Below are 12,475 nucleotides of genomic sequence, written 5' to 3'. Positions count from 1 at the left end.
GTTACCTGATTACGTTTGCCTCTATTTGAGTAGTTATGTTAACTGTTGTTGCTATCTGTTGTTGATATTAGTGCTGAAAAGAAAGTTACTTGTGCAGTGTTTTTATTTTCAGCAAGACACTCCTTCATCTAATGTAATCCAAGCTTTCCTCATGTAACCTGAGCTCCCCCAAGTGGACAAAATAAGTATTACATGCCCTCGTTGGAAATGCCGTTAAATGTATAAATATCCTGACCAATAATGTGACAATTGTTTCCTGTTACCAAATGCCTAGAACAGTACAACCGTTCAACCACTGAGGTTCGATTGTGGAAAATATTTGATTATAAGACGTGCAAATAGATTTCTTTTTAGACATGAAGTTTAGAAAGGCAGTCCCTCGGGAAACCTGAGACGCCCCCTGGGGAACCACGCCCCAGGCAACAAAACAGCAACACGCGACCTCGCGGCGCTCTTCTCTTCGCTGTTGGCTCTCTTCCGCTCTGTTCGGCCCTCTGGACGCTTCGGCACGCACGTAGCGTGCCTCGCCAGGCAACGCCCAGACTCGGCCAGCGAGACTGGCCTTTTGTTCGCCTGAAGCTACACACCTGAAGTGCCGCGACATCGATCTGCCTTCAGTTTGTTTTATTTTCTTTATTTCTTTTGTTTGTTAAAGTTATCAGTCCGTTAAGTTACACTGGACTAATTCAGGAACGACCAAGTTCCATTTTAAGCCTTTTTCGTGGAGCCAACTTCACCGAGGTCAGACCAAGCCACGTGGTCTCACCAGCTACAACGAAGGAAACCTGAAAACAGCCGAATTGCCAGACGGAGGAGGCGTTTTCAATCAGACACGGAGAACCCTGGAGAATCCCTAGCAAAAAGCCAGGATCGGGCAGCTAGCGTGGGACCCGTGCAACAGGCCAAAGCAGGCTGTCGACAAGCAGTAAGACTTAACACACGTTCTGTGATCAGATGTCCATTTTAACTCCTAAAATCATAGCATTAGTTTACTTTCATTAGCTCTTCTATGCTGTATGAGTCAAATGCTTCCCACAATCGAACCTCCAGGCTCATTGTTCAGCAAATGTTTATGTTCCCTGTATCCAACCATCTTTTTATCACCTTAGTTAGAGAATAAATTCACTGTAATATAATCAAGAGCTGTGTGTGTTGCCTATTTCTAGTTCCTGCCAAGAGAATTGACCCTTAGATATGAGACTGACTGACTGATTTAAGATAATTGAGCGATTATTAACTAACTGATCACTAGTAATAATTGTATAATTATTCAAAACTACCTAGAGGTCCGGAGATTCTAGGATTATAACAACTCCGGTGGTGCCCTGAAACGAGGAAAATTTAGATTTTATTAATCTTCAATTATGAATTCATAATTGGGTATCAATTCTCATAAATATATTGAAATGCATAACTAAAAATATTTAGGTCTGCTACACTATGGAGGAGCAAATTAGACTATGGCGGGCCGCCATGGTCTCGTTAATCAATGGGAAACACTGTTATATTATTTACAACCATAAGCAAGCACTTGCTTGACAATGGCAATGAAAACTAACTTTTAACAGGCAAAAACCTCAAGCAGAATCTAGACTCAGGGTGGGCGGCCTTCTGCCTCAAGTACCCCAAGAAGAAACAAAATTCATTTTCAGTCATATTTTGCTGTAATGCTGATTTGTATCTACTTCTGCTGGCAGAGTTGGCAGGCTTCAGTGGGACTGAGGCAGTGGTAAAGAGGTGTTATTAGAGACAATGACAGAGAGCATCGGCACCATGCATGATCTCTCTAGAGGTTTCTATCTAAATCAATGATACATATTCCCACTCGTGTCTTCACGACTCACTGCCAGTTTGTGCTGTTGATTTGCTTACCAGGACATTTTGGTTGGTTTTATAATATTTTCTAGGGATTTCCATGATTGGAAAGGCATATCACATAATCCCGGGTTTGCCAGGAAGTATAGGAGACCATAAAACCATCTACAAACACATACAAGAAGAATACTGTTAGGGAGATGTGTAGTGCAGAGATTCTTACCGCTCCAGTCATTCATGAGTACCATGCCAAAGATGTGTTCGTGGGCTTTCTTCATGGGAATGGGCTCCCCCAGCTGATTCCCCCCCCCAACAAAGAAGGCCTTATCAAAGTAAAGAAGACATATCACAGCAATGAAACACTGATGTCTGCTATTGTGCAATATTGAATATCACAAAGACCAATAAAAAGTAACAGAGAAGGGTAACACAGGTCTTTCTCTTAGGCAACTCAGATGTTGAAATGAACTTATTTCTATCTATTCAAACATTAGAGAAACATGATTAGATTAAGTAAACACTGTAATCACCATCTCCAGCTCAATGTCCAACTGCTTAGACGGGCCAAACACAGGAGGTTTTGCTAAAAGAAATGAAAAGGCAAATGTGGTTATCATCAGCTTTAATAGGCTCAACTTAATATTGTTGAAAAACTGTTCACATTGTAACATCAATGGGATTTGCTTCACATTTTGGGGCAAAACACTTAAAGCTGAATTCACTGATTTCTTTGGCAGCTTTAGGGAAGTAGAACAAGCAGTAAACACAACAATGTCATGCAGTATTATAACCAGGGCCAGGTAAACCTGCTTGAGGGCCATGCTGGAAATTTGCTGCTGGAAAACTACCTTACTCCAGTTTTTTTTTTGTGGTAATATGAGCAAACACAAGTGAATGTGGGAATATACAACATATAGACACACAACTAAAATAATGATTTGAAACTTACAACAAAAGGGGGAAAAAACACAAATGTCTTGAAACTCAATTTTGAAAGGGAACCTCTTTAAGATAGGGATTCTGTGTTTTTATGGTAGACATGTTAGGAAACAGTTGCCCATTTAAGCCCTGGATCTACTTGCTTTTAACTAAGCGTTCGCATATGCGTAGTTGCCACGCGTATCCTGAGTTCCTTTGGAGCATAGGTTGTGCACATCTCCAGGAATTAACGCTACGCATCCGCGAGATGCGGTTTAGCACATGGGGGCAGTATGTCGATCTGACCGGCAGGTCAGCAGCAATCTCCTGTTCAACACCAGCCCAGGTGGTGGCGGTATGCAGTTGGTTTGCCAATCACCATTAAACCCAAAAGTAAAAGAAGGTCAGCAGCAGACTTAAAAAAAGGAGATTTATGGCCGGATGATTACAGTAAAACTCCTGGAGCTAGTCTGCAATTATCAAGATCGTTATGACGTCTCATTAAAATCACAACCTGCTCGTGTGTCGCTATGTTTGGTTTGTTTGCGATGTGCAAATTGAGGTGGTCAAAGAAGATAATCCGGTGTCTGCGAGGGATGAACCGGTCCTGGCCTGCCCCGTAGTACTCCAAAAGTCACTTTTCTTTTAGCTCCGTTTGGTGTCCACCATACCTACCAACATTAAGGTTTGAAAATACAGTTTTTTTATGGCAGTGGTTCAGTCCAACTTAAATTTGCAGGTGTATTTAGATGTTTTAGGTGGCCTGTGCAGCCCTTTGGAGTGGGTTGTGTGTTGCAGTAACAGGTGGATTAAAATTGTAGTGTGTGGACTGTGTTTCTAAAGAAGAGGATTAGGGAAAAATGTTGATGATGAAATAGGATGAATCGCCTCCCAAATAAAAAGAAGACGCTGTGCGCATTTACACACAAAGTACAGCAGCATAATGTGTTGTAACGCACGTTACAGAGATTGTAACGGGTATAATATTACCGATTTTTTATAAAGTATTGCGTTATATTACTGCGTTACAGCAAAAAGCAATCCATTACTGTAATTGCGTTACTTCTGTAACGCAATTACAGTTAATGGGAAAAAAATTGCTTTGATGCCAAACTTCTTTGCTACCCCTGCTGTACGTTATCGAAGTGATGAGCGTCTACACTGCGAGAATTCTACAAAGAAGAAGAAGAACGTAGTGACGAAATTTGCTCTGTAGCGCTGTTTGTCCATTTTGGGCTACTGTAGAAACAGAAACATGGCGGTGCAACATGGCGATGTCCATGTAAGGGGGTGCCCGCGGTTCTGTAGATATAAATGTCTCATTCTAATGTAATAAAAACATAATTTTTTATTATGTAAGGTCTTTATACACCACTGAAAACATAGTAATGGATCTTATATTGCATTTCTGTCAATACATCCTCTGAAATATTACACACTGAACATTTAAAGTCAGATTTCTGACTTTAGAGTTTTCGTGTAATGTGTCCATGGAGTGGCAGCAAAGTTCAATGCTTCGCCATGAAACAGAAGTTGTAAGTGTTGCGTACATGCTTAAATCTCAACCAGTTTTCACATACACAAATCACACGTTCATCCCAAGATGCACAAAAAAGCTTCCATCAGCCATTACCTAAACCCAAGAGGTTGTCAGCCAATTTGAAATTATTGCCGTGCAGTCTAAAAGCATTGACGATGAAAAGTTGTGCTATCTGTGAGTTTTTGTCAGTGGGCATGTCCGTGACGTGGCGTCAAAAATCCATGATTTGCCATAAAATAAGAAGGCATTATAACTCCAGTGTACATGCTCAAATCTGTGCCAAACTTTATACATTTGTCTGAACATATACCAACATGCACTCAGTGTCATAGCACTACCTACTGGAAACAGGAAGTAAGCCCTGTGTGGCCTTATTTCATTTCATTTTCACAGTGTGGTCCACACTTGATGTACTGCTACACAAAGTATAATTACCGGGTGTTCACTAGCGCCACACGGAGGACAAAGGAAGTGATGTTTAACTCTAAAACATGTGACAATTCAGAGCTGCGTCTCAGATTTCTCAGAATTTTAAAGTCAGAACTCAAATGCATTTTTCATATGTGCCCTAAATCCTCTTCCGTATGTTTCATAGACAGTAGGTAGCTGGTTTTTGCCTTAAAGCTCTAAAATCCACTGTACACTAGCTGCCCAGCACTAATCAGCAGAGTAATCTTTTCACAGTACACTCTCTTAGTAACTGTTGAAACGAAAGTCACATTTTAAAACCTTGCATCTGTAAAATCTCATGTACTTAGCAACTAAGAAACACTATAACTTGCTACAAGGATAAAGCATTTTCTATTATATATATTCATTGTTATTTTTTAAGCCCAATAGGTTGGAGATTGCTCTTAACCCATCACACCTGGCACATTGCATCCGTCTGCAACCATACAGTATATGAGTGTCATGTCCTGATCATCCATTTTAGATCAGTGTAGAGTTAGAAAGAAGCACACTTACCAGAACCCTGCAACCCACTCCTTATCTTTACTTGAGGCTCTAGAGGCACAAGACACCTAATTCTCCAACTCAACTGTCTGCAGTCAAGTTGCATTGTTTGTAATGTAGGCACCAGGTTTTGGCAGGGAAAAAAATGAAAAAATAACCATATCTCTGATTCTTGTTCTTGTTTTTGTTAGCGAGGATGTAATCAGCAGTCTTGAAGTTTGGAACAAACAATTCCTCCTACATGATGAGCAACATTTTAAATTTAAGTGGCAATAAATAAATGATTTGAATGATACAGCCCAACACTGGTGAATACAAGAGTCTTACTCTGGTCAGGTCTCATTTGGCCTGAAGGACGGCGGATGGGGGTCCCAGAAACAATCACCGATGATGCTCTACCATGGTATCCCACTGGAAGCCTCAACCTGCATAAAACAATGCAGAAGTTAGCACAACAGTGTCCACAGTGGGAAAATAAATTTCAGATTGTGCTGCAGTGCCTCGATCACTGTCAGTCTCCAAAGTGTGTATGCTGAATAGGAATGGTATTTCATTAAACAGTGATATTTTCTGCGGCAGTATTCATGTTAGACAAAAGAACATCCAGTTATTTTTAAAACTGTTCAGTTATCACATTATAATGACTATGACAAGACAAAAAAAAAGAAGCAACACGGAGGATGTAGTAGTACTGCCCAGGTGAACTCTCAGAAGTGAAGTGCAGAAATTCAACAGCAATGATTGCTCAGAGTCAAAGATGGAAACATCTAAAGACATGTAGACATTGCTGTCTTTCTCTTTTATGATTAATCAACTACATTGATCCCTCTGTATAGATGTTGGTAGAAATGTGAGCCTGACATTGTGAAACTGAATCCTCTAGTCGCTGAGCGAATAAGTGATAGAGGGATAGCGTGAACAAGGAATGCTTTCTCCTCCCACACACAGGGCTGTCATAGTTGAATCAGAAGTGTCAGGTCTTGCCTATAGCTCCGCTTTTATGGAAGATTTTATTGGACTTTAATATTTGTAACCCACAGAAAACAATACACAAATGTGTACTATGATGCGCAAATATTTCACTATCTACAAATATGTATTTTTACATTTGTGATGTGTAAAATCTACAAAAATACAGAGCGACTTCTACATCCAAAACAGTTTTAGCACATTTGCAGATTGCTTTCTGTCAATTTGTGGGTCATGGTACATTTGTAACTTCCATTTTACACATTTGTGGAATTTTGTCCCCTCTGTACCACAGAGATCTGTAAACAGAGAACTGTAAATGTGAGAGCAGTTTATTAGCTACACTAGCAGGTGGCGGTAGCGACATTGCCTCTCACGAGTTGTTAGAATATTCATTACAGTACCCAGTGTCATCTGTAGGAGACAACAACTTCTGCTTCTGCTGGACCACTGGACTAAATGTTTCTGGAGCCAGTAGAGAACTGCTGCTTATTTATACATACATTTATTACGGAGCAACATTTTCATTCATTTGGGGTCATGTTTGTGGTTGCCTGTTGTCGAATGTAAGCCCAATAGTTAATCTCTTTTAAATTTAGTTTTAACTCCTAAAGCCTAGTTCACACTCCATGATTTTAAGCTCGATTTGGCGATCGGTGAGCTTGGCAACCATCAGGCTGTGATCAGGGGTAAATCAGCAATCGATCGGCGGCCGGCAGCCTTTATGTGTATGTAATGACGCATCGAAACAGCTCCCGACACATTTCTGACACATCGCAGATGCGAGCCAGATATCTAGCATGCCATATATCTGGAGACATTTCTGTTACCATTTTTCATAATAGAATCTTTATTAATGTTGTTAATGTTAATGTCTGCTATGTAGCAGAAGGGAGTTACAGAACTCATTGATTGATACACAAACTGATTTCATTCTACAACTTGTTGTATTGTGACAATAAAATCTACCTACCCACCTATCCCCATCCAGCCAATGAGAGCAGGCAGCTGGCAGAGCAGGCAGCTACTTTTTCACCACAAAACACTTTTTACTCACCTCCAGCTCTCTCTGTAGCTCAGACAATCACTAGCTTAAAGGGAACCTATTATGCTTTTTCAGATTTTCTGGCATATCTATAATGTTACAATGTCAGATGTTCATGTTAAACATGACCAAAGTTTCAAACAGCTGATCCAGAATGCTGCAGCACGTGTTCTGACAGGAACCAGGAAAAGAGATCATATTTCTCCTGTTTTAGCTTCTTTGCATTGGCTTCCAGTAAAATCCAGAATAGAATTTAAAATCCTTCCTCTTACCTACAAAGCTCTTAAAGGTCAGGCCCCATCTTATCTTAAAGAGCTCATAGTATCTTACTACCCCACCAGAGCACTGCGCTCCCAGAATGCAGGGTTACTTGTGGTTCCTAGAGTCTCCAAAAGCAGACTAGGAGCCAGAGCGTTCAGCTATCAAGCTCCTCTCCTGTGGAACCAGGGTCCAGTTTGGGTTCAGGAGGCAGACACCATCTCCACATTTAAGAGTAGGCTTAAGACTTTCCTCTTTGATAAAGCTTATAGTTAGGGCTGGCTCAGGTGAGTCCTGAACCATCCCTTAGTTATGCTGCTATAGGCCTAGACTGCCGGGGGATTTCCTATGATGCACTGAGCTCCTCTCTCCTCTACTTTCTCTCCCTCTGTATGCAACCTCATCCCATTATTGCATGTTACTAACTCAACTTGTCCCCTTTCCGGTAGTCTTGTGCTTTCTTGTCCCTCTCCTCTCTCCTCCTATCACTTGCTGCAGGTGTTTCTGGATTTGGAGCTCTGGAGTCTGGATCTGTGGTTGCAAGTCTCCTGCTGCCCCCGTGTTCCTGCTCGACACCCTCTGCTACAATTTCTGTTACTAGTCCTATTGTTATTATTGTAATTATAATCATTAACATTACGATTGTTATCATTAACACTACTAAAAAGCTGTACCATTATTTATTCAGTCTATAGCAACATCACCTTTAATGTCTGTACCTCTGTGTGGATATTGTGTAGGCTCTCTCCCTCCCCTCTCTCTCTCCTTCCATCACTCTCTCTCTCTCTCTCTCCTTCACCCCAACTGGTCGAGGCAGATGGCCGCCCACCCTGAGCCATGGTTCTGCTCGAGGTTTCTGCCTCTTAAAAGAAAGTTTTTCCTTGCCTCTGTCGCCTAGTGCTGCTCTTGGTGGGAATTGTTGGGCTTCTGTAAATAACATCATAGAGTACGGTCTAGACCTGCTCTTTTATGAAAAGCGCTGTGAGATAACTGTTGTTGTCATTTGGTGCTATATAAATAAAATTGAATTGAATTGAATTGAATTTAAAGTATTTAAAAGAAATCCTTGTGAGCCAAAACCTCAGACATCCCCCTGTTTTGAATTGTTTTTTCTACTAACAGCTCGGTATAATTGTCATCCCAAGCCAGATTTCCATATATGGTCATTTGCTCCAGGCACAGAATGGCAGTATGAAATTAATTGTTCTTTTGTAATGTATTTGTAGATTTGGCAATATTTTTGTTTTACATACATGCCAATAAAGCTGAATTGAATTGAATTGAATGATCACCACCCACAAAGGAACATGCAGCCCCATCCCTGCAGCAACCTGGTAAACACATAAGACAATGGCCAATCAGAAGACAGTGGGCTTTTGAGGGGGGTCTCAAGAGACAGTAAGCATCTACAGCTTGTTTCAGACAGATGCTGAAATGAGGACCTACATGAAGAGCCAGTATAAAACAGAAAATTCTTATTTTTGAACTTTGAATCATGCAAAGCTGCCATATAGGAGTCATAGAACTACAATATAGGACTGGAAATGTGGTATAATAGGTCTCCTTTAACCAGAGTGCAGAGTGTCAAAGGTAGACTGACATGCCCCAGCCACCTTAGCATTCCTCCCACAATAGCCCGAGAAGAAATGAAGGCTGTCTGTGCTGTGTGATGTTCCCAGGGCTCTGCTGCAGTGTTTAAACTCTGATGCTCTGTAACCAATTAGAGAAACCTTGTAGTGTCCCTCCACAAACTGTTCACTGTTTGCAGACAGCCTTGAACAGTTAGTTTCAAGCAATGTCTCAGTTGGTCTATATCAAGGCTTCTCCGTGAGCACTTCTGTTCATTCTATCTACAGTTGTAAGTGTCTCCTGCTGGCATGAATGAGTGTGTACCAGTTTGGCATCAGAGCATTCTCCTTCCCCCGGAACATGATGCCAACGTTGGTGGCATGATCTCTGGAGGAGTAGAAGTCGGTGTAGTCACCTGGGAAAATCAGAGAGGAGAGTTTATAAGAGGTGCAGGCTGAAATATTCACATCTATTGCCTAGCTGTTTTTAGTGAGGTCAACCAGCACAAACCTGACTGAATAAGCCAAATCCTAAGTATTATGTATTTCTATTACTTAGGATTTGGCTAGGTTGTTAAACAACTCCCCCCGGTGCTCAAATCCACAATGCATGCTATTCCCTGTTTCATTGTGTCTTCCATTAATCTAACATAAAAAAGTATGCATTATTAATAAGTTACACCTGCTAAAACGTACAATTGGTTTAACTGATAAAGACTGACAAAGAGATCATTTACACCATATGACCAAAGGTATATGGACACCACTGTCGACATACTTTTGTGTACTTTTGGTCTGGGTCTGTTTTTCCTGGTTTGGGCCTCTGTTCCAATGAAGGTAAATCTTAAAGTTACAGCATACGTTGATATTTTGGACAGTAGTGTTCTAAAAGTCCCCAAAGGACTAAACTGGGATTTTGAAAAAACAAGGGGGGAGCATGCCCTGTCCCAGGAGAAATTACACCCTTGGCAGCCGGTAACATTAACACACAGTGACATGTAATATGTCAAAAAAGGTGAGACATCTTTTGAAATGGAAAGCCCCATTGTTTCAAACAAATGCATTATTCAGTAAGTGCGATGGGACATTTGTTTTGGAGAGGATACCAAGCATGGGGTCACATCTCAGGGTGGACGCAACCCTATGGTCTGCAGACCATGGTGGAAAGGCCTTTAATTAAACAAACAGCTATCATAACAGGAGTTTTAACCCTCAGGAGGGGCTCACCGATGTCTGCAGGAAGGTGCATGGTGGCTGTACTCTGATGGACAAATGCTCTGCAGAGACAAGGACAGAAAGATGAAAAACCTCCGATGAATTAACCTGTCTCATACAAAGACCTAGAATCAGCCAGCAAATTGGATGTGCAATCTGAAGGCAGTGATGAAAAGTTGTGCTATCTGTGAGTTTTCTTTGAAGTGTGTGTCCGCAGCACCTTCAGTGTACATGCTCAGATCTGTACTAAAATTAACATGTTAAATAACAGTCCTGCCCTGAACTTATCTACAAGCCAAAATTCACTCAATGTCATAGCACCATCTACTGGCAACAGGAAGTACGCTATTTGTGACAAAAATCTTTTGATTTAACATTTAGCATTTCACAGCGCAGTCCACACTTAATGTTGTGGTACACAACATATATTTGCGAGTGTTCTCTAGCGCCACATAGGGGACACAGGAAGTGACGTTTAACTCCTCTGTGATGGTCCAAAAAAATTATTCAGAGACGCATCTCCCTACCTCTGGCCACTGCACAGACTAACCAGGTAAGTGACTAGTGAATTTTTTTTGTACTGTATTTTTATAACATGTTACGTTCTACAGGAAATATGTGATCAGTGAAATTGCAATTTCCATCAGGGGTGGATGACATTGATAAAAAGCAGTGAAATAAAGTGTTAGCAAATGCTAAGCCACAGACGGCAGAAAAGTTTTGCTGCAAAGCTCTTAAATGCTACAGACTTTTAAGCTTATGCAGAACTTCTGACAACTCCCAGTCAGTGAGGTCACAGAAGGTGGTTGGCTAATATAAATGACCTGCTGTGACTGATTGGGGGTGAGACCAGAACATGCACACACAAAGCAGTAGCCTGATGAACATTATGTAAGCCTGCGTTCCATGCAGACTTCTGCATCTGCAGACTGTACACAGACTGACCTGCTCCGAAGGCTGACATCATCTCTCAGTGTGCTCTCACTGGCTGACAGCAACACCTGCAAGGTTTGTCTGGCCTCCCTCCAGGCCTCATAACCAAGAGCCATGAAAGCATTCAGTGTGGGCTTGTAGGGAGACACAGATAACAATTAAATAATGATACATAAAGCAACCCTTCTTCATCAGCTGACATATTTTAGAATGCAAAATGACTGAAAGTATTTGGCTAGACCACAAACCATGACCTGATAATCTAGAATATTTTGCAATTTTTTGCAGTACAAAGGTTACTGTAAATGTGCATAGCAATGTAGTTGCTGTGATCAATCAAAGCATATTTTTGAACAATGCATACTATATATGTGTACTTGTGTATATGTGTAGTTTTTTCATTGCTCTACAGCTCAGATTTAGTAAGTCTGTCTGCACTCAAGTGTATTTGCAGCTGCAATTTGACCAAGTCGCTTGGTAGCATTAAAATTCTGCTCACACATTCATGCATTAGTGATAATAATCCAACATAATAATATATAATAAAAAAGCTAGAGTGGTCTTGAGACTACGTTTATGTTTGGTACCTTCAGTACATTATATTGATACATCTGTACTTCTATTTGAATAACATTTTTAAATGCAAGACTTTTTCTTGTAACTGAGAATTTTCAGTACAGGATCTGCCAGTGGCTTCTTCACTAGATTGTGAGTCCATTAGGTACTGGAACTGTTCTGTATGCCCCTGTCACATACCCCTTCACTCAACCCTTTCACCCAAGAGCCTCTGAACTTCTGTCACAAATATAGTTTAAGTGGCAGAAACATTAAGACTAGAAAAATGGGACTCCCTGGACATACCTTTGAACGGTCATTTTATCATGCTAGAATATGACAGGACCTGTAGCAGGGACGTGCACAGGGGGGTTGCTCTGGTTGCCCGGGCAACTGCCCGTTTGCCTTTCCTGACTCAAGTTGCCCTTCCGACTCGCCCTTCCGAGAAAAAAAAATAAAATAAAAAAATAATCGCGATCGCAAAGCCTCATTCACTTCCATTCGGGCACCGAAAGTGAAAGTCAGTAGGGGAAGGGCAAACTCTGTTTAAGTGGCTGCACTGCTGCAGCGCTGCCTGCACGTCAGTCGATTCTGTTCCCTACCGGAATTCCTGTTTCCTTCCTTTATGCAATCATACTACAACAAATCATGCGTAGTTTTGCCCAGTTACCATACGTGATACGTACCAACAGAAGTGAATACGAG

At 41.2% G+C, this 12,475-nt stretch overlaps 1 protein-coding gene across 2 annotated transcripts in view; it reads right to left on the bottom strand.

The window, feature by feature from the left end:
- Positions 1-12,475, bottom strand: part of fah (fumarylacetoacetate hydrolase (fumarylacetoacetase)) — a 31,610-nt gene that overhangs the window by 17,624 nt on the left and 1,511 nt on the right. Inside the window, exons 1-7 of one of the 2 annotated variants that reach the window (XM_046073696.1) lie at positions 12,077-12,232; positions 11,228-11,349; positions 10,295-10,344; positions 9,393-9,483; positions 5,555-5,652; positions 2,346-2,398; positions 2,039-2,138 (exon numbers count right to left, since the gene is read on the bottom strand). In XM_046073696.1, the coding sequence (XP_045929652.1) occupies positions 2,039-2,138; positions 2,346-2,398; positions 5,555-5,652; positions 9,393-9,483; positions 10,295-10,344; positions 11,228-11,331 (496 nt within the window). In that variant the 5' untranslated portion in view covers positions 11,332-11,349; positions 12,077-12,232. Of the gene's footprint in view, positions 1-2,038; positions 2,139-2,345; positions 2,399-5,554; positions 5,653-9,392; positions 9,484-10,294; positions 10,345-11,227; positions 11,350-12,076; positions 12,233-12,475 lie in introns of those variants that run through there. The other variant, XM_046073697.1, reaches the window with a different exon arrangement.

The sequence above is a fragment of the Micropterus dolomieu genome, linkage group LG17, assembly GCF_021292245.1.
Source record: "Micropterus dolomieu isolate WLL.071019.BEF.003 ecotype Adirondacks linkage group LG17, ASM2129224v1, whole genome shotgun sequence".
Taxonomy (NCBI): Eukaryota; Metazoa; Chordata; class Actinopteri; order Centrarchiformes; family Centrarchidae; genus Micropterus; species Micropterus dolomieu.
This window is presented reverse-complemented; position numbering and strand designations above follow the sequence as displayed.